Source organism: Aulonocara stuartgranti (genome assembly GCF_965226115.1).
Source record: "Aulonocara stuartgranti genome assembly, chromosome: 9".
NCBI classification, from domain to species: domain Eukaryota; kingdom Metazoa; phylum Chordata; class Actinopteri; order Cichliformes; family Cichlidae; genus Aulonocara; species Aulonocara stuartgranti.
The window spans coordinates 35179782-35199715 of record NC_138960.1 but is presented as its reverse complement, the minus strand read 5'-3'; the positions used below and the strand labels follow the sequence as shown (position 1 = coordinate 35199715).

At 43.8% G+C, this 19934-nt stretch overlaps 2 protein-coding genes across 2 annotated transcripts; one reads left to right on the top strand and one right to left on the bottom strand.

The window, feature by feature from the left end:
- Positions 1-2041: 2041 nt before the first annotated feature.
- cidea (cell death inducing DFFA like effector a) lies at positions 2042-11167 on the bottom strand. Its single transcript, XM_082546854.1, has 5 exons — positions 9306-11167; positions 8833-8968; positions 6334-6486; positions 5871-6043; positions 2042-3063 (listed from the first exon to the last, which is right to left on the bottom strand). The coding sequence occupies exons 1-5, from the start codon at positions 9371-9373 to the stop codon at positions 2961-2963; spliced, it is 633 nt and encodes a 210-aa protein (XP_082402980.1). The 5' UTR covers positions 9374-11167; the 3' UTR covers positions 2042-2960.
- A 3916-nt stretch (positions 11168-15083) lies between these two features.
- Positions 15084-19840, top strand: hus1 (HUS1 checkpoint clamp component). The gene is made up of 8 exons (XM_082546839.1): positions 15084-15698; positions 16840-16967; positions 17077-17253; positions 17677-17784; positions 17859-17933; positions 18917-19016; positions 19236-19370; positions 19465-19840. The coding sequence occupies exons 1-8, from the start codon at positions 15647-15649 to the stop codon at positions 19545-19547; spliced, it is 858 nt and encodes a 285-aa protein (XP_082402965.1). The 5' UTR covers positions 15084-15646; the 3' UTR covers positions 19548-19840.
- The last annotated feature ends 94 nt before the right edge of the window (positions 19841-19934 follow it).

Below are 19934 nucleotides of genomic sequence, written 5' to 3'. Positions count from 1 at the left end.
CTCACTAACGCCCCTGCCGTCTTCCAAGCCCTGGTAAATGATGTTCTACGAGATTTTTTGAACCACTTCGTGTTTGTTTATCTTGACGACATTCTGATTTTCTGCAGATCCAGAGCTGAGCATGTTAAGCATGTAAGACTGGTGTTGCGCCGCCTGCTGGAGAATCGGCTGTTTTGTAAAGCGGAGAAATGTGAATTTCATGCCTCAACTGTCTCTTTTCTGGGTTTTATCACTGAACAGGGCCGGTTGCGAGCGGACCCGGCTAAGGTCAAAGCTGTGTTGGAGTGGCCTGTTCCCGGCACCCGTAAGAAGTTGCAAAGTTTTCTGGGATTCAGCAACTTCTGCAGACGTTTCATCCGGGACTTCAATAAGGTAGCATTGCCTCTCACACAACTCACATTGCCCAAACAACCGTACCTGTGGTCTCCGGCAGCTCAGCAAGCATTCGACCGTCTCAAGAGCCTGTTCGCCTCGGCCCCCATCCTGGCCCAGGCTGACCTCGCCCTGCCATTCGTGGTGGAAGTGGACGCTTCTGATTCGGGAGTTGGGGCGGTTCTCTCTCAACGCCAGGAATGTAAATTACACCCCTGTGCCTTTTTCTCCCATCGTCTCACTCAGGCCGAAAGGAATTATGACGTGGGCGACCGGGAGCTTCTTGCCATCAAGTTGGGGCTGGAGGCGTGGCGGCACTTGTTGGAGGGGAGCGAACATCCTGTTGTCGTGTGGATGGACCACAAGAACCTGGCCTACCTCCAAGCGGCTAAGCGCCTGAACGTCAGACAGGCCAGGTGGGCATTGTTTTTTGCACGGTTTAACCTAACCATTACCTACAGGCCCGGGTCCTGGAACACGAAACCAGACGCCTTGTCACCAATGTTCCCTCTAAACTGCGCACGTGTGCAATTGCGCACTGCTGGCAGGTCTCTGCGCACAAAAAAAAATCTAACCTGAATTGAAATTAAAATTAATACTTTAACAATTCTGTTCTGCAGTGTTACTCAGTGAGTGACTGGCTGCTCCCGTATGGGATTAGAACGATGCCACCTTATCCCATAGTCCAGCCAAAAATGCAATTCACATTCGTGTACGCAGCCAATCAACGTCATTGACAGGCTATGACAGTGTCCTTATGTGCCGACACCGGTGTTTTAGCTAGCAAAGCGGCTGATGTGGAGTTAATGACAACGTGTACAACCACTGGAGATGTGAGCAGGACAGACGGAACAATTGACGGAAAAAGTGAGGACTTTATACCAGTTTTTAAATTGTGTTGATCGGCCACGTAAAACCAGAGTTATGATAAAAATATCTGCAGTATTTGGTTTTCTTCCTGAATACTGTCGTTGTTTATATTTACTGTGGGAAGAAACGGTAAAAACAGCGTTTTATAAGAAATAAAGACTCGAAAGCGCTCCCCGTATGTGAGCAAAAACAAACCCCCACCCCCCTCTTCCTTTCCTATTCGTCCAAAAAAGTACCATGTCGACCAATCAAAAAATGGTATGGCAACGTGGCATCTAGTTGTTAAGAAATGGGGGGAAATTTTAGGAGTGACAGCATGTTTGAGATGTGAGAGATTTGCGACGTTTAGCGCAAATCTTGTGTAGTTAGTGTGTGGTGTAGTTAATAGTTTTGTTGTGTGTGTCAGAACAATGAGGCAACTTCTGAATGTTACAGGTGTTACAGCAGTGATACATCTCCTGTTTGCACTCAGCATGAATCAGTTAAGCAGAACAAGAGTAGAGAAAAAGAAGGAAAATAAAAAAATGTCTCTATTGTCTGTTGCGTACATTGTAGAGGGCGACTCTGCCTCTAAATGGGAACAGGAACTCCGTCTTCTCCCTCCCTGTGAAATACAGCAGTTGGATCTTTAGCTAGGACCAGTTGATTTCATCCAAGAAACGTCTTCAGTTCTAAAATTAAACGGTGGAGCGTCCCAGATATTTAAACTCTAGTGGAGTTGTCCCTTTAGTGATGAGGCACTATACAGAACTCCAGTCTGTGGGGATGAAGTGCTATGGAAAAACACAAACAGGCACAGAGTTGTTGATTTATTAGTCAGATATTTGATTTACAAAAACAAATTTAATCTCATTCAATACAAAAATCTTTCCAGCTGAAATCAGACGAAACATTCTTAAAAAACGCTGATCTGATAGAAAGACTAGAAATGCTCTCAGCTTTCCATGGAAACACACACATAAGTGATCCATATGTAGACAATTCAAACACGATCTTTATTCAGGCAGAGGAAATCAAACACAAGTTTTCTCTAGTTTGTCTCAAACACACAAACTGAGGGTCTGATCATTTATTACAGTCAGTCCCACCTCAGCAGAGGGGTGTACTACAAAGCCAGATTAATGTTCTTTTGAGCTATCTGGAGCTCAAAAGTCAGAGTTTCCTGTGTCATGAAATTGGCTCTTTTTTTACCTGGCTAAATCACCATGGTAACTGATGATGAACACGTACCCTGGTTGGGAGCAGGTTATGCTCAGAGCATTGGTTTCAAATTCAGCTGGATGGCTACATTTTCACTGATTATTTTATTTACATGTTTAAAGTCATTTTAGATTCTGTTCTGGGAAAATATGTTTTGAATATAGCAGGCCTTAGAGATAGGGAGAGGATTTCGGTCATTCTGGGGGGGGCTCTGAGTAGAGCTGCTACTTCACCACAACGAAAGGATCCAATTGAGGTGGTTTGGACATCTCACTAGGATGCCTCCTGGGCACCTCCTAAGTGAGGTATTCCAGGCATGTCCTTCTTGGGGGACATGCCTGAATCTCACCCCAGACTGGAGGCTGGAGAGAGGGATGTCTAGGCTCCTCTGCTTGGGCTGCCCCGCGTCTTGGCCCTAAGATTTGTCGAGGGAGGTAACGCAAAGAAAGCCTGGGCGTGTTAAACACCTTTGTAGTACACCCGCCTGAATGAACAGCTGAACACAAAGAGACATGGCTTTAGCGGCAGGCATTTCCAGTGAACTGCAGTAGTGAGGAGGATGTGCAGAGCAGCAGTTGTCCGGCTAGTCTGGTCAGAGAGGTGACGCAGCACAACAGCGAGCTGAAGATAGAGACAGAAAAATTTAGTCAAATAAACTCATAATAAGCAATGTTACATGAGGTACTATGGCTGTTTTCCAGTGCCTACACTGAATTAAGCTAGCATAAAGTTGGAATTCAGTGACTCTGATCAGCATCATCACCTTAAATTTAAAGTGAGGTCTGCTACCCTTGATGTAACCAAACACTAACCATGAACGCCACAGCTGCTCTGTACCAGTCCAACATTGCTTATTACTGTATATTTTAACACATCACTGCACACTGACCAGTTTACCTTAAAGTAGACTGCACTAAACTATGTAGTACTTATTGAAGTATTTATACTTTAATTAATTTTCAAGACAATATTAAAGATACATTTCCACTTTATTAAATGTCACTGACTGATCAGTCCTTACTTTTGAAAATTAACTCATCTACTTTTCGTTCTCTTTTTTTACATCTTTCTATGAATTGTTGGATTTGAATTTACTTTGTGTATGCTCGATACTGTAGCACTGGCTACATGCTGAAGTGCCGTAACCACAGCTTTTTTTGACTTCACGCAAGCTGTGTGAAGTCATTATTGTGTTCCTACACAGCAAGTATCTGGAAGCACCGCCAGAGTGCACCACATTAAACATGAACTCCATGCATAGTTATATGCATGAAACAGATTTATCTGCACTGAAGCTGCCAGAGTGCCATTCTGGATTGTTCCTGAGTGCGTTATTAGTTTAAGTCTATGTACCAGGCATGACCAGCGAGTTAAGAAGAGTCAGGAGGGCCAATAAACAAAGAAAAAGGAACCACCATCTTCCTTGATCTGCAGCAGCGATGCAGAGGACTTCCACCCCACACAATAGACCTCCACAGTCACTTGTGGAGGTGGTGCTGACACTAACTGTTCTCCTGTGTTGGAGCTGGATTAGAAGTTCTGCACACCCTAACATTTTCCATGTCAAATTTTATTTGCAAGTACCTCGTAATAACTGGATAGTTTCTGCAAAGTGTTCATAAAGTTCTGTGTCAAAATTGGAGAAAAGGTAAGAAATATAAATGTACACAAGAAGTTAACTTAGCCAGTTATGAATTTGAAAGCTTTGAACAATTCAGACTGGAAACTGAAAATACAGTGGGGCAAAAAAGTATTTAGTCAGCCACCGATTGTGCAAGTTCCCCCACCTAAAATGATGACAGAGGTCAGTAATTTGCACCAGAGGTACACTTCAACTGTGAGAGACAGAATGTGAAAAAAAAAATCCATGAATCCACATGGTAGGATTTGTAAAGAATTTATTCGTAAATTAGGGTGGAAAATAAGTATTTGGTCACCTCAAACAAGGAAAATCTCTGGCTCTCACAGACCTGTAACGTCTTCTGTAAGAAGCTTTTCTGTCCCCCACTCGTTACCTGTATGAATGGCACCTGTTTGAACTCATCATCTGTATAAAAGACACCTGTCCACAGCCTCAAACAGTCAGACTCCAAACTCCGCCATGGCCAAGACCAAAGAGCTTTCGAAGGACACCAGGAAAAGTATTGTAGACCTGCACCAGACTGGGAAGAGTGAATCTACAATAGGCAAGCAGCTTGGTGTGAAAAAATCAACTGTGGGAGCAATCATCAGAAAATGGAAGACATACAAGACCACTGATAATCTCCCTCGATCTGGGGCTCCACGCAAGATCTCATCCCGTGGGGTCAAAATGATCATGAGAACGGTGAGCAAAGATCCCAGAACCACACGGGGGGACCTGGTGAATGACCTGCAGAGAGCTGGGACCAAAGTAACAAAGGTCACCATCAGTAACACACTACAACGGCAGGGAATCAAATCCCGCAGTGCCAGACGTGTTCCGCTGCTGAAGCCAGTGCATGTCCAGGCCCGTCTGAAGTTTGCCAGAGAGCACATGGATAATACAGCAGAGGATTGGGAGAATGTCATGTGGTCAGATGAAACCAAAGTAGAACTTTTTGGTATAAACTCAACTCGTCGTGTTTGGAGGAAGAAGAATACTGAGTTGCATCCCAAGAACACCATACCTACTGTGAAGCATGGGGGTGGAAACATCATGCTATGGGGCTGTTTTTCTGCCAAGGGGACAGGACGACTGATCCGTGTTAAGGACAGAATGAATGGGGCCATGTATCGTGAGATTTTGAGCCAAAACCTCCTTCCATCAGTGAGAACTTTGAAGATGAAACGAGGCTGGGTCTTCCAACATGACAATGATCCAAAACACACCGCCCGGGCAACAAAGGAGTGGCTCCGTAAGAAGCATTTGAAAGTCCTGGAGTGGCCTAGCCAGTCTCCAGACCTCAACCCCATAGAAAATCTGTGGCGGGAGTTGAAAGTCCGTGTTGCTCGGCGACAGCCCCAAAACATCACTGCTCTCGAGAAGATCTGCATGGAGGAATGGGCCAAAATACCAGCTACTGTGTGTGCAAACCTGGTAAAGACCTATAGTAAACGTTTGACCTCTGTTATTGCCAACAAAGGTTATGTTACAAAGTATTGAGTTGTATTTTTGTTATTGACCAAATACTTATTTTCCACCCTGATTTACCAATAAATTCTTTACAAATCCTACCATGTGGATTCATGGATTTTTTTTTCACATTCTGTCTCTCACAGTTGAAGTGTACCTCTGGTGCAAATTACTGACCTTTGTCATCATTTTAGGTGGGGGAACTTGCACAATCGGTGGCTGACTAAATACTTTTTTGCCCCACTGTATGAATTACATATAACTAGAAAAGACGAAAAAAGTCAGGCTTTGCACAACACTGCTGAGACTGTTACTGTGATCAGGCTCGGCTTACTTGAGGATGCGTTTGATCCTGGTGAATCTGAAGTCGTATGAGAGTGTGTACATCTCATACACTGTGGCCCTGATGGTGAGGCAGCACAGGAAGTCTTTAGGCTGCAGTTTGTAGAGGTCAAAGGTCACTTTGGCAATCCCACTCTTCTTTGGCTGACGAAAGCATGGAATAATCTGAAACACCAACATGTTCAGAAAATTTTGATTTGGGTAAACGGCTTTTTAACTTTATGTGTTTTTAAAAACAAGCTACATTATTCTGGGCAACAAAACACGTATTTAAGAAGAATTATTTATTTAAGTTCTGATCCATTTCCTGTCTGTTTCCTGTCTGTTTCCTGTCTGTTCTTCATGCTGCTGAAGTGTGTGAACTTCCCTCCTGGGCTCAGTGAAGAGAGATCATCTCACTTCATATATGCACACAGACACTCAGCCGCAGTGATGAACATCATCTCTGCTCTCACCTTGCTCTCTGTCCACATCTCCCCCTTCTCCAGCACCATCAGCAGTGTGCTATTGGGCAGTGACTGGAAGAACTCCTCTGAGTCCACCACAGTCCCATCCTCCTCCAGGACCAGAGTCAGGAACTGGTAGGACATCATGAACACCCTCGCTGCCTGGGACACAAAACAGGAGAATCAATTCAAAGAGTCAGAATCTGATGATTTCTTCGTCTCTTCATAACAACTGTACAGGATGACAATGTTTTTATGATTCACCTGTTCAAATTCAATTAAGGCCTAAAGCTACCATTAGTAGGGTTGTGGCCACTTTGATTAACAGGTGCATGGTGACACATGTCAGGGACAAGGTGCAGGTCAGATGAGTTCGTGAGGCACTTTGTTGAATGATTTCCTGTCTCCAGGAATGCTATGTTCTTCTCTCAGTGTCACTCACTACCTTGCTTGTCCATAAACTTTCTACCTGGTTTTGTTCTTTGGAGGGCTTTATGAATCTGGGTGACCACATCATTCCATATATCTTCTGCTGATTTATTCTTACCCACTTCTATTATAATGACAATGTTTACAAGCTGCTCTTTATACTTAGTAACTGCCACCACTTAATATGTCTGTGAAGGTCTTCAGTCATCCAGGTCATCGCAGTCTAAGGAGCTTGAAAAGAAAAGCGTCTGAACTTCTTTAAGTTGCTTGAAGATGTTTCACCTCTCATTCCAGAAGCTTCTTCAGCTTCCTCAATTCAAGCATCTTCAGAACTGAAGAAGCTTTTCGGATGACAGGTGAAACGTATTCACACTTTTCTTTCCAAGCTCCTTAGACCACCACTTGATTTGAAAACCCTGGGTCAAGTAGGGTCTTCTCTTCTCTTCCAGATCAAGACACACGTCCATTATGAGAAGGAGATGTTGGAGGCTGGAGGTGTAGGACAGAATCATTTTTTGTGTTACTTGTTCAATCTCCAGACAAGTAAATGGCCTGTATTTGTATAGCTTTACTAGTCCCTAAAGACCCCAAAGCGCTTTACACAACCAGTCGTCCACACATTCACACACTGGTGATGGAGCTACATTGTAGCCACAGCCACCCTGGGGCGCACTGACAGAGGCGAGGCTGCTGGACACTGGCGCCACCGGGCCCTCTGACCACCACCAGTAGGCAACTGGTGTCTTGCCCAAGGGCACAACGACCGAGACTGTCCGAGCCGGGGCTCGAACCGGCAACCTTCCGATTACAAGGTGAACTCCCAAGTAAATAAACAATCTGCATTGCCATTACGCCACTACAATATATGATAACATGGTAATTTGTCTGAAGGTGTTAGGGTTAGGAGGTTAGGGTAAACAGATCTGTTTAAAGGTTTGGCTGCTCTTAATCTTTATGTTGTTTGCTGTGTGGACATACTGAAGTTTCCCACTGAGAAAAATAAAGTTACCATTGATCATTAGGCTTTCCACTATAATTCCAGTGCCATTTCAACCTGAACTCATGCCTTGTAGTAGAATTTGAAGTCCTCAAAATTCCCTTACCTACCCTCCCACTTTCTCTTTTGGATGCATGGTATGTCATCTCTTTTAGCAATTCACTCATTATACAGATGTTGATGGTATCGCAAAAAATTAAATCTGTTCATCTGGACGTAGCGTTTTTAGTGGGAGAAACGTTTTGTCATCATCAGGTGACGTCTTCAGTCTCAGCTGACTGCAGGTTTCATTCTTATAAACAGGACATTTGCATAATGACTGAAACCAGCCCACTGAAGGAACAATGGGCTGTGAGGTCAGTTCCTTAATCTTAATTATGCAAATTCTCATGACCACTGATCAACAACCACTGGAGGACGGGGCTGTGGCCCCCCCACACCCTCTAGCAGATCATTACATGAAGGAACCTTTTAAAAAAACAAGCGCGTCCATGCTCACAGGTGTACACACGGGTGATCACACACACAAACTACACCCTTTTTGGCTCCTACCTCAAAGCACACTGTGTGAACTAGTTTTTCCGCGTCACTCTGAGACAGGATATTTCTGGATAGCAGTGAGAATGTACGCTATGCCTTCTAATAATAGTGCCCAAGGGAAGGATGTATAATGTGAACAGAACTGGTCCAAGCGTGTAAGTTAAAAATAACTTTGGTGTTTGAAGAAGATTTTCATGATCAAAGTTATTCAAACACCTTTTAATACCTACATCCTGTTTAATCTCCGTAGTAAAATATTAAGGTCAATAGTATCGAACGCTGCACTGTTCCTAAAGACTGCTTAAAGAAACTAAAAAGGTGACCAAAGGGGTTCAGGTTGTAATGACGAATAAAGGTAATCATACCAAATATTGAATTTAAAGTGTGTTTAAATTGTACAAACTGTTTTTGCCTTATTTAATATTTTTCCATGTTTGCACCTGTTTCTCCTTTTCTTAACAAAATATGAAGAAATGAGAGCTGGCTCAAGACTTATGCACACTACTGCTTATTGTCTAAGAGAGTTTACAGGTTGTTTTTACCTGCTCCAGGAGCTCATCTAGAGAAGACGCAGTCAAACTTCGCCGCCGCATCCGGCTGTATGTGCACACTCTGAAACAGCGAGGCTGATTTAGGGGCAGCATGTGTCGAGAGATGGTCTGGACTGTGGACACGGACCTGCAGGTCATTCAAAGTTCACTGCATTACAGTTTGAAATCTTATAGTCAAGTCGGAGGTTTTAATAACCTCAGACTTACATCTATAAAAACCCTCTCAGCTGCTTTCACTATTTCAAAGGTTCAGCAATCCTATTTACTGAGTGGCTTCCATTGTTCTTCTGCAGTTCTGCACACACACAGCTTCCTCTGCAAAGTCTAAAAATGTCCTGGATACAATTTGACGCACAGCTGGTTTGAGTGAAATTGCCAATATTTGTCTAATCCCCAGATTTACAATAACTAAACTGAATTTATAAAACTCAACTTTAAGTTTTGATAACATTTAAAAAACTCACCTCATCAGAGTCTCTGGCAGCAGCGTTTTGGCGTATTTCACTCCGGCCTGGATGGACAGCGGTGCCATCGTGAAGTCAAAGATTCAAACAGTCAGACAGCACGCTGAAGCAAAGCTGCTGCAGCCAGAGGCAGCTGAGAGGAACTACGGAGAATCCATGCAGAATGACAGCCTGTGATTGGTCACCAATAAAGAGCAGAGAGCCAATAGGATGAAGGATCATGTAGGCATCCAATTAAAACGAATGAATGCTGCAAAAATAATTTAAAAAGGGTAAAAAAAAGATAGACAGAGACGAATAAATAGCAGGGATCAGATGGAATAACTTTATTCTCAAAACAAAACTGATATCAATGAGACAAGAAGGGTTTTAGCTTCACATCTGACCCATAATTACAAACAAAGAACAACATACCAAGGGTATGCAAATCAAGATCAAGTGTGAACGTTACTGTGAAACCTCAGCCACATTTCAGAGAAGATTTACGTACTTTATGTAGAGTCAGCGGGTTCCTAAACTGGGGCTTGGGCCCCTTAAATGGGTCAAGAGATACGCAAGCCATTGCTTAAAGACAACAGAAAGACCCAACAGAGCAAGAACCAAATATTCACCTGCATATCTGTGAATTAAATTATGATCATAAACTCTGAGCAGGGCTGTTTGAGTAACTGACAGAAACTCATCTCAAATGCAATAAGCAGGTAGAAACACTGGAAGCTGGTTGGCCAACACTTTTTCTAAAATTTTGGAGATAAAAGGAAATTTTTAAATTGGTCTAAAGTGATGAGGAAGGGACAAGTCGGGGTTAAAGCTTTGTTTTGTTTTTTAAAAAGGGCAAATAGCAACCTGTGTAAAATACGAAGCCAGTTCTTAAATGCAAGTCTGATGGGTTTTCCTCCTATTACGCATCGCTGTCTCTGTTGGCCCTTCAATTGCTGATTCATTTAAACAACATTTGGAGTGAAAATCAGTTGTTTTATTCACACTTCTATGAGATGACCTGAAGTGCTTCTGCCCTCTCAGCGTCTGTGCTCAGAGAAAATCTCCAAACTGACTCCAATCCAGATCCGTAAGCAGCTTGTAGAGCTGGAATGCTTTTGTTTCACAACAAATGAGCCTGCAGATTACAGGAGATCATTTTAATTTGGTGAGAGAATAAACAAGAATCAAGCCTTTATTTTTCTAACAGAAAATAATGAACTTTGACACAAAGAAAGGTCAGCAAACACACAGGACGGAAGGAAGGAAGTGTGTTTGCAGCCGACTGTGATTGACTGAGGTGTTTTTTTCTCAGCTGGTAAAGAGACACAAATATTTTAGTTGCTTATTTTTAGAAACATTCGGAACCACTACATCGATCACTACGGCCGTCTTCTTCTGTTTGTCTACCACCACTATGTCCGGTTGGTTAGCCACCACCATTTTGTCCGTCTGTATCTGGAAGTCCCACAGGATCTTAGCTCGGTCATTCTCCACCACACTTGGGGGCATCTCCCATTTTGACCTCGGGACTTCCAGGTTATACTCGGCACAGATGTTCCTGTACACTATGCCGGCCACTTGGTTATGGCGTTCCATGTATGCCTTGCCTGCTAGCATCAAATTCAAATTCAAATTCAAATTCAAATTTTATTTGTCACGTACACAGTCATACACAGTACGATATGTAGTGAAATGCTTGGACAACTGCTCGTGACCTAAAGAGAACAAAAAAGGAAAAGGCTATGAATAAGATAGGAAATAAATATGAAAAATTAAAAAGGGTAAATTTAACTAGGAAGGAATAAAATATAAATTAAGGTTAAAAATGAAATAACTGTACAACACAAATTAGAATGAAGGGTAAATTTAACTGGGAAGAATAAGATAAAATATATAAATTAAAGTTGAAAATAAAATAACTGTACAACAAAATACACAATATAGAACTATATAAGAATGTATGAAGAAATCTAAATAAATATATACACAATAACAGCAGCTGTACAAGTATTAACCGGAAATGAAGAATATAGTGACCAGTGTTGTGCAAAACCAAAGTCCAGAAAGTCCAGTGTGTGTGTAAGAACCATATGTGTGGGTCAGTACTGTGTGGTGGTGTGATTGAGAGACCGTATCGCCTGCGGGAAGAAGCTCCTCCTCAGTCTCTCTGTGTTGGTCTTCAGGGAGCGGAATCGCTTTCCTGACCTCAACAGAGAGAACAGTCTGTTGTTGGGATGGCTGAGGTCCTTCACGATCTTCCTGGCCTTGGTCCAGCACCGCCTGCTGTAGATTGAGTGCAGGTCAGGGAGCTCGGAGCGGATGGTGCGCTCAGCTGACCGCACAACCCTCTGTAGAGCTCGTCTGTCCTGCATGGTGCTGTTCCCGAACCAGGTTAAGATGTTTCCCGCCAGGATGCTCTCTATGGTGCACGAGTAAAAGTTCCTGAGCACCTTGGAGGGCAGTTGGAAGTCTCTCAAGCGTCTGAGGTGGTAGAGACGCTGTCAATTTTTTTTTTTTTTTTTTTTTTTTTTTTTCATCTTGCACCCTGCTGTTATGTGCTGGATTGTCTCTGGGGCATCTTTACACAGCCTGGGGTCTTGCCTGGTGTGATAGACCCCAGCCTCTATGGATCTTGTACTCAGAGCTTGTTCTTGTGCTGCCATGATTAGTGCCTCTGTGCTGTCTTTCAGTCCAGCTTTGTCCAGCCACTAGTAGGATTTCTGGATATCAGCCACCTCCTCTATCTGCCGGTGGTACATACCGTGCAGGGGCCTGTCCTTCCATGATGGTTCCTCGTCTCCCTCCTCTTTCTTGGGTTTCTGCTGCCTGAGGTATTCACTGAGCACTCGGTCAGTTGGGGCCATCTTCCCAATGTATTCTTGGATGTTCGTTGTCTCATCCTGGACTGTGGTGCTGACACTCACCAGTCCCCGGCCCCCTTCCTTCCGCTTAGCGTACAGCCTCAGGGTGCTGGACTTGGGGTGAAACCCTCCATGCATGGTAAGGAGCTTTCTTGTCTTTATGTCAGTGGCTTCTATCTCCTCCTTTGGCCAGCCTATTACCCCAGCAGGGTACCTGATCACGGGCAGGGCGTACGTGTTGATGGCCCGGATCTTGTTCTTACCATTCAGCTGACTCCTCAGGACTTGCCTGACCCTCTGCAGGTACTTGGTGGTTGCAGCCTTTCTAGCGGCCTCTTCATGGTTCCCATTTGCCTGCGAGATCCCCAGGTACTTGTAACTGTCCTCTATGTCTGCAATGTTGCCTTCTGGTAGTTTGATCCCCTCAGTTCTGACTACCTTCCCTCTCTTTGTTACCATCCGACTACACTTCTCCAGTCCGAACGACATTCCAATGTCATTGCTGTATAGCCTGGTAGTGTGGATCAGTGAATCGATGTCTCGTTCACTCTTGGCATACAGCTTGATGTCATCCATGTACAGGAGGTGGCTGACTAGGGATGGGTATTGATAAGATTTTAACGATTCCGATTCCATTTTCGATTCTGTTTAACGATTCGATTCTTTATCGATTCTTTTTAAAAAAGGAGAACACTAAGTTCAATTAGCTTAGAACTTTGTTTTATATCTTCTCTTTGAACAAGATAGAAATTTAGGAGTAACATGGCCTTACAAACCCAACAGTGAGATCTTAAGAGATCCAGCCTACGGCTCTTCAATGGGGTGTCACAGGGTCCCCAGGAAAAAAATGTATATGTAAAATAATAAAATAAATATTCTCCTGTAGCAATAACAAAGTATAACATAAATTATTCAGTAGCAATTACACAAGAATATCCAGTAATGTCCCTGCCTACAATTTAACACATTCACTTACTGAAAATCATCTGCTGTGGCAAACGGGTTCAAGCCTTTTACCACAAACTGAGTCACTGCTCGGTGACGTTCGTCTATCCTGGCCTGAAAGGAGACGCTAACGGTAGACTGCAGCGAGAACTGCCAGCATCTGAGCCAGACTCTGTCTGCCTCTCTCATCATGGTCACTAAATGCACAGTAATGGCAGGTTTGTAATAAGGCAGATTGCGCTAACATAATATGCACTGTTAGTTGATTAGGTGATCCGAAGGGCCAGCTCTGTTCTAGGATGCCCTCTGGACCCAGTGGAGGTGGTGAGTGACAGGAGAACGGCGGCTAAGCTGTCATCCCTGATGGACAACATCTCCCACCCCATGCAGCAGACTGTGACAGCACTGAGCAGCTCCTTCAGTGGGAGACTGCGGCACCCACGGTGTGGGACGGAGAGATTTCGCAGGTCTTTCCTCCCCACTGCTGTCAGACTCCATAATAAAGACTTTAACTGATCAAGCACACACATCCATACATATGCAATAACACTAAGTGCAATAATCCTTTCTGGCATCGTTGTATTTTTACTCAGTTGTATATAGCATTCGTATTCTATTTTTATCTTATTGTATATTTTTATTCTATTTTATTCTACTGTATATAGTATTTTATTTTATTCTATTCTGTACAGTTGTGTACTGTATTTATTCTTATTGTATTCTAATTTTTGCGTCATAACTTTTGCACTGTCCACTTCCTGCTGTGACAAAACAAATTTCCCACGTGTGGGACTAATAAAGGTTATCTTATCTTATCTTATCTTATCTTATTTACCTGCCGCATTAACGGAAGAGGACGTGCAAACGTTACCGCTGCTGCTGGGTTGAGATTCACGAGTCCGGAGCGGAATTAAAAACACGACATTCATTTAAGGTTATCACGCGTTTTGTGAGCAAATGCTTTTGCATATTCGTAGTGTTTCCTCCCTTAAATGAAGTATCTACTTTGCAAGTATTGCAAGTTGCCCTGTTGTCATCCGATTTCGTAAAGTATAACCAAACTTTTGAGCGTTTGAGCCGCTTAGGCGCCGTGTTTCCTGCCAGGTAAATGACGCTCCGCAACGTGGTGACGTCATTCGGGGCGACTGGAATCGATAAGGGAATCGTTTGCAAAAATGGCAAACAATTCCAAGGAAGTGAAACAGTGGGAACCGGTTCTCAACAAGAACCGGTTTTCGATACCCATCCCTATGGCTGACAACTGCTCCGTTCCGTAGTCGGTATCCGTAGCCAGTCTTGTTAATGATCTCACTGAGGGGGTTCAGGCCTATGCAGAACAGCAGTGGGGACAGAGCATCTCCTTGGTAGATCCCGCACTTGATGGTGACTTGTGCTATGGGCTTGGAGTTGGCCTCTAGTGTTGTACGCCACATCCCCATTGAGTTCCTGATGAAGGCTCTTAGGGTCCCATTGATCTTGTACAATTCTAGGCATTCCAGTATCCAGCTGTGGGGCATTGAGTCATAGGCCTTCTTGTAATCAATCCAGGCAGTGCACAGGTTGGTCAGTCTGGTCTTGCAGTCTCGGCTGATTGTTCTGTCTACCAGTAGCTGGTGTTTTGCGCCTCTGGTATTCTTGCCAATTCCTTTCTGTGTCCCGCTCATGTATTGACCCATGTGCCTGTTCATCTTAGCCGATATGATGCCTGACAGGAGCTTCCATGTAGTACTGAGGCAGGTTATTGGTCGGTAGTTGGAGGGGACCGGTCCCTTCTTGGGGTCCTTGGGGATCAGGACCGTTCGACCTTCGGTTAGCCATTCCGGGTGTCTCTCGTTAACTAGCAGCTGGTTCATTTGTGCTGCCAGACGCTCGTGGAGTGTCTGGCAGCACTCCATATATATATAATGTTTGTTTTGTTTTTTTGGCCCACAATGAGGTTTTTAAAAGTTGTTGACTTTTTTCTCTGGAACCTAAACTTCTAAAGCCTGTTTTTTACAGGATTGTCTGAGTATAATTTTTTGATAAGATCCTAATATTACATCACAAAGTAAAAAGGAGCCGCAGCATGCACAGGCTGCTATTTCTGAGGGTTTTTTGTGTTTTATTTGGTCTACAACGAGGGTGTATAAATGTTACATATAAAAACGAGACATCATATCTTTGTGTGAAAAACATTCTGAAAGTTTTCACCAAAAAGCTGAAATTAAGTGAAAGCTGCCAAACATGCCTGTGAAGTTATTTTGTAGCTCAGTTACAAAAAGATGATGAACAGCGTAAAATTTCTGATTTCAGTATGTAAGTAAAAATATAAAGCGCACCAGGAACCGGTGACTCTGCTACAGTTTTCTGCCTCTGTACAGACCATTTAAGGGGTCCTGTTGTGGTCCCCGGGCCACTGCTGGTTGTTTTCTTCTTTCGTTGGGCGGAACAATTAACAGCTTCCAGGTGGCTATTGTTTCCGCCGGACCGTAGACACAGACGGACCAAACAAATCAAAAAGTTCCCCGCCTGAAGTCAAAACGGAAGATTAAATTCTGCTGTCGGGACGAAAAAATGAAGTTTCGGGGGAAAATCATCGACATCGCCTGTTTGAACCACTTCACCCGTGAGTGTGAAACATCTGTTTGTGCCGAGAGCCGAAGCTAAGCTGTTAGCTTCCCTCCAAATGCTGCACACAAACTGTAAAAAATAAAATTACATCTAATTAAAAGTTCCCGATGCGGGACTTTGTTCTTTCTTTAGCGTTTCTGACATAATAGGAAAAGTCTGTAGTTCGGCTTACAGCATGTGCTCAAAGAGCCGCAGACTGGTTACTGTTATCTAAATTTAACAAAATCTACATGGAGTCTGGTGCAGGCCTAATGAGTCATGATTAATTACCACAAAAATATCAGCTATATGTTTATGCTGCGTGAGTAATCTGTTATTTACCGGTGTTGTGCCAAAAAGTGATTTCCAGTGTTTCTGTGTATTTTTTATGTGTAATATCTTTACGTATGTTCGTAAATAGACTTCGGTGAACAGGGGATACAAAGGGGTTACATAAAGAATTAAAAAATTATCTGTTTTTTAAGTATCTTTACAACTTGTACTTACATTATAACCATATCTGGTCCTTTATCCCCACTTAACATATTTTTACAGAACTATTGTAATATTTGCTGCCATTTCTGCTGTGCTCTTGGCCAACTTACTCTTACAAAATACATTTTTAATGTTAATGAGATTTTTTTTACTGCATAAATAAAGGTTATATAAAAGTCGCTGCCAAAAACTGATTGCGGCTTGTATCTTGCTACACGAATGTTGTTTGTGGCTCAAGATGACTTTATGTCATCCATAAGGGATGCATTTGACATATGTTTAACATATTATAGCCCAACAAGTTACTTATAGCAGTTTAAATATGAGCAATCGCTTTTTGGCAAATACCGGAAATCAGTTTTTGGCAGACAATCACTTTTTGGCACAACACCGGCTCTGTAAAAAGTTTTCCACTTCAAGTTTTCAGCTAATTTTTGTTGTTTAAAGTCAGTTTTACTGTTGAAATTTTTAGTTTTACTTAGTTTTCAACAGTTGTAATATTAACTGTAGATTTATTGTTTTTAGTGTGTTTATCGCGATCAAGTTTTTCAGAAGTGCAGATCAGAGATCTGATTGAAGTAAACTATTATTAAAACTAACCGACTCTGCGTGTGACTGATTAAATATTTCTCCCGATTCACACCTCTGATCTTTCTCACCAGGAGTCGTCACCACCATCTCAAAGCTGACAAAGATGTGCGTCCTGCGGCTGACGCCGGACAACCTGTTCTTCGTTCTGTCCGGTAAAGTGGCCAACGGCGGCGTCAGCATGTGGTGTGAGCTGTCACAGGTGAGAGCTGACGCTTCGGCTTCCGGCTGCTAAGAAAATAAACTCAGGAACGAGTCTGAGATGATCAGGACCGTAATAAATGACCCTGATCCCGTCCTTCCTCGCGCAGGCCAACTTCTTCGACGAGTACCAGATGGAGGGCGTGTCCTCCGAGGACAACGAGATCTGTCTGGAGGTGACTCCGGAGAATCTGTCCAGAGCCCTGAAGACGGTCCAGAACGCCAAGGCGGTCAAAGTCAAACTGACCAAGAAGCACTGCCCCTGCCTCACCATCGCCGCCGAGCTGGTGAGAGCGCCTGAGAACAACTCACAGTCAGCAACAAGTTCACCTGAGACATCTTTGTCTCTGCCACAGCTCGAATCATACGTTTAATTTTAGCCTATTATTCATAACATCAGGAGATGCGCTGCGTCTGGGGATACATTCATCTACGGTCGGCTCTCCAAACCAGAATCCAGCCACAGGTTTATCAAAGTTAGATTAATCATTCAGTCATGAAGAAACGTGGCACTCCAGTGTGAACCAAGGCCAGAAAACAATAAAGCCGAGGTGTCGCCCAAACCCTGAGAGGAAACTAAACACGAGTCAAATATAGAAGCCAAAAGCAGAGCTGAAGACAGCTCATACTGGCTCATCTTTAGCTGCTTTTAAAACTCATTTGAACCTTTAATCTGAGAAACTTGAGCCCTCTTCCTCTGTGCCGCCCAGCCCACCCTGTCCAGCATCAGTCGAGTCGTCACTCACGACGTCCCCGTTGACGTCATCCCCCGGAGACTGTGGCACGAGTTCAAAGAGCCGAGCATGCCGGACTTTGATGTAAGTGAAGCTGCCGAACACCAAATCATCCTTTTTATGAGAGCTGCCTTTTCATCACGGTTGTGTCACTGCAGGTCAGCATCTACATCCCTCCCCTGAAGACCATGAAGAACATCGTGGACAGGATGAAGAACCTCTCCAACTTCCTGGTAGGAGGTTAAACATGTTCAGATCAAACACGGACTCATGCAGAGAGGAGCTGCAGCTTTATTTCTCTGGATTTGGGTCATTTCAGTCACATTTGTCGCCGCGTTTGTGTAACAAACTGTCCGGCATGTTTTTAGCATAACGGTAAACTCCTTTATTTTGAAATACGTGAAAAGGCGTCTTCCTGTATGTCAGCCCTCCGCCCGGCTCGATGTAGAAATATTGAACTGAATGTGAACACGATGTTTATGTCATCTTTGCCCGAGAAGCCAAGATGTCAGATGAAAATAATTACATATTTAAACCTCGTGTTACCTGCGACAGGTGATCACACAGAACCTGAAGCCTTATGTCGCTTTAGATGTTTAGATGAAATATGCTGAAATATTTGGAGCGTTTTCATGTCTTTACCTGCAGTCGGACAGGAAGTGAAGGTGTTAAGACGTCAGCAGGCGTTACAGCTCTGTGTTAAATCCTCGCTGTGACCAATGGGAACTTTTCAAGAAGCCTCATTTCAGCTTTCATAAACACCTCCAGCAGTGACTCTGACACTGAGTCAACTCCAAGAGGAAAACACTGCCACCTAGTGTTTGTGCGCTGAATTAGTGAAATACAGCAGCCCCTCGTTTACGATCTAAAAATAACCCGTGACAGGTGAAATCCGTGAAGTAGCAGTGAATTATTATAGATGTTTCACTGCACACTTTATACACTTTTCTACAGCAGGCATCAACATTTTCTTTCTTCCAAAACTGGATGACCTTCAAAGACATGAAAAATCAAATTAAAAAAATTATTGAATGAATTGAATCTGAATCATACTCCTTTAAAGAGACCTTAAAGTCTGAATCTTCAGGAGAACGAACCAACAAACGCCTGAACATTAGTGTGTGTGTGTGTGTGTGTGTGTGTGTGTGTGTGTGTGTGTGTGTGTGTGTGTGTGTGTGTGTGTGTGTGTGTGTGTGTGTGTGTGTGTGTGTGTCAGGTAATCGAAGCCAACCTGAACGGCGAGATGAACCTGAAGATTGAGACCGATCTGGTTTCCGTGACGACTCACTTCAGAGACCTGGGAAACCCTCCGTGGGGTAAAAACACGCTTTAGCTCCATGAGCAGCTCAGACCTGCTGATGGATGAGCTCAGTCATCACGTCACATCCCTGATAACCAGTTAATTCTGGGGGGCGGGGCCTAAAGTCTCACCCTCCACCTGCTGCTGAGAGCCTCGTTTATATTTAATAATTACTGATTGTCAGTGTATCAGCTGTGGGCCATACTTTTCATACATTGCTCCTCCGTCCCTCCAGGCGATGACGCCTCCCAGGATGGCGGCCCGTCTCAGAGCAGGGACCCGGAGAGCATGGTGGAGGCCAGGGTGGACATCAGGAGGCTGCAGCAGTTCCTCGTGGGGCAGCAGGTCAACCCCAGCAAGGCCATGTGCAGTGAGTCTCCCCTCACATGTTCGCACTCAGGACAAAACCCACCGGGGTCTAATCCACGTCACAGTTTAACACATTTCTCTCTCGTCCTCCTCAGACATCGTCCATCAGAGCGTCCTCCACCTGATTCTGCTGCATGAAGACATGTCGCTGCAGTACTTTATCCCCGCCGTGGCGTAGACGCTCTGCTCGGCGCCAGTCTGAGGAAGTAAAGCTGGACGGTTTCAGGTGTTTCATCACATGGACACAAAGCTGAGCGCGCCTGTGCTCCGTCTGACGGAGGCTCTCCTCTCTGACCTGTGATGGTGTTGGAGGCGACGCAGGACGGAGGAGCTTTGGACCGCTGAGATAAAGAGTCTGTGTTTGTGAGACGTTTCGACGGTTTTTGATTAAAAGTGTTTGAAAATAAAAACGTTTGAATATGTAAGTTCCTTTTTTAAAAAGTGACAATAAAATAAAAACTGAAGTATAAACATTTTGTCTGCTGCAGCTGCAGGTCTGGATGTCCTGAAACCCTCTGAAGCTGTGATGGATGGGACGGTTTCTGAAACCACCCTCCATCATTCT

Bases quoted from the DNA above. Each gene is read 5' to 3' on its own strand.
- hus1 (XM_082546839.1), top strand. From the start codon at position 15,647: ATGAAGTTTCGGGGGAAAATCATCGACATCGCCTGTTTGAACCACTTC. The intron at 17,254-17,676 runs GTGAGAGCGCCT...TGTGCCGCCCAG, and splicing joins TCACCATCGCCGCCGAGCTG to CCCACCCTGTCCAGCATCAG. The intron at 17,785-17,858 runs GTAAGTGAAGCT...GTGTCACTGCAG, and splicing joins CGAGCATGCCGGACTTTGAT to GTCAGCATCTACATCCCTCC.
- cidea (XM_082546854.1), bottom strand. From the start codon at position 9,373: ATGGCACCGCTGTCCATCCAGGCCGGAGTGAAATACGCCAAAACGCTG. The intron at 8,969-9,305 runs GTGAGTTTTTTA...AATGACCTGCAG, and splicing joins CTGCCAGAGACTCTGATGAG to GTCCGTGTCCACAGTCCAGA. The intron at 6,487-8,832 runs GTAAAAACAACC...TTTGTGTCCCAG, and splicing joins TAGATGAGCTCCTGGAGCAG to GCAGCGAGGGTGTTCATGAT.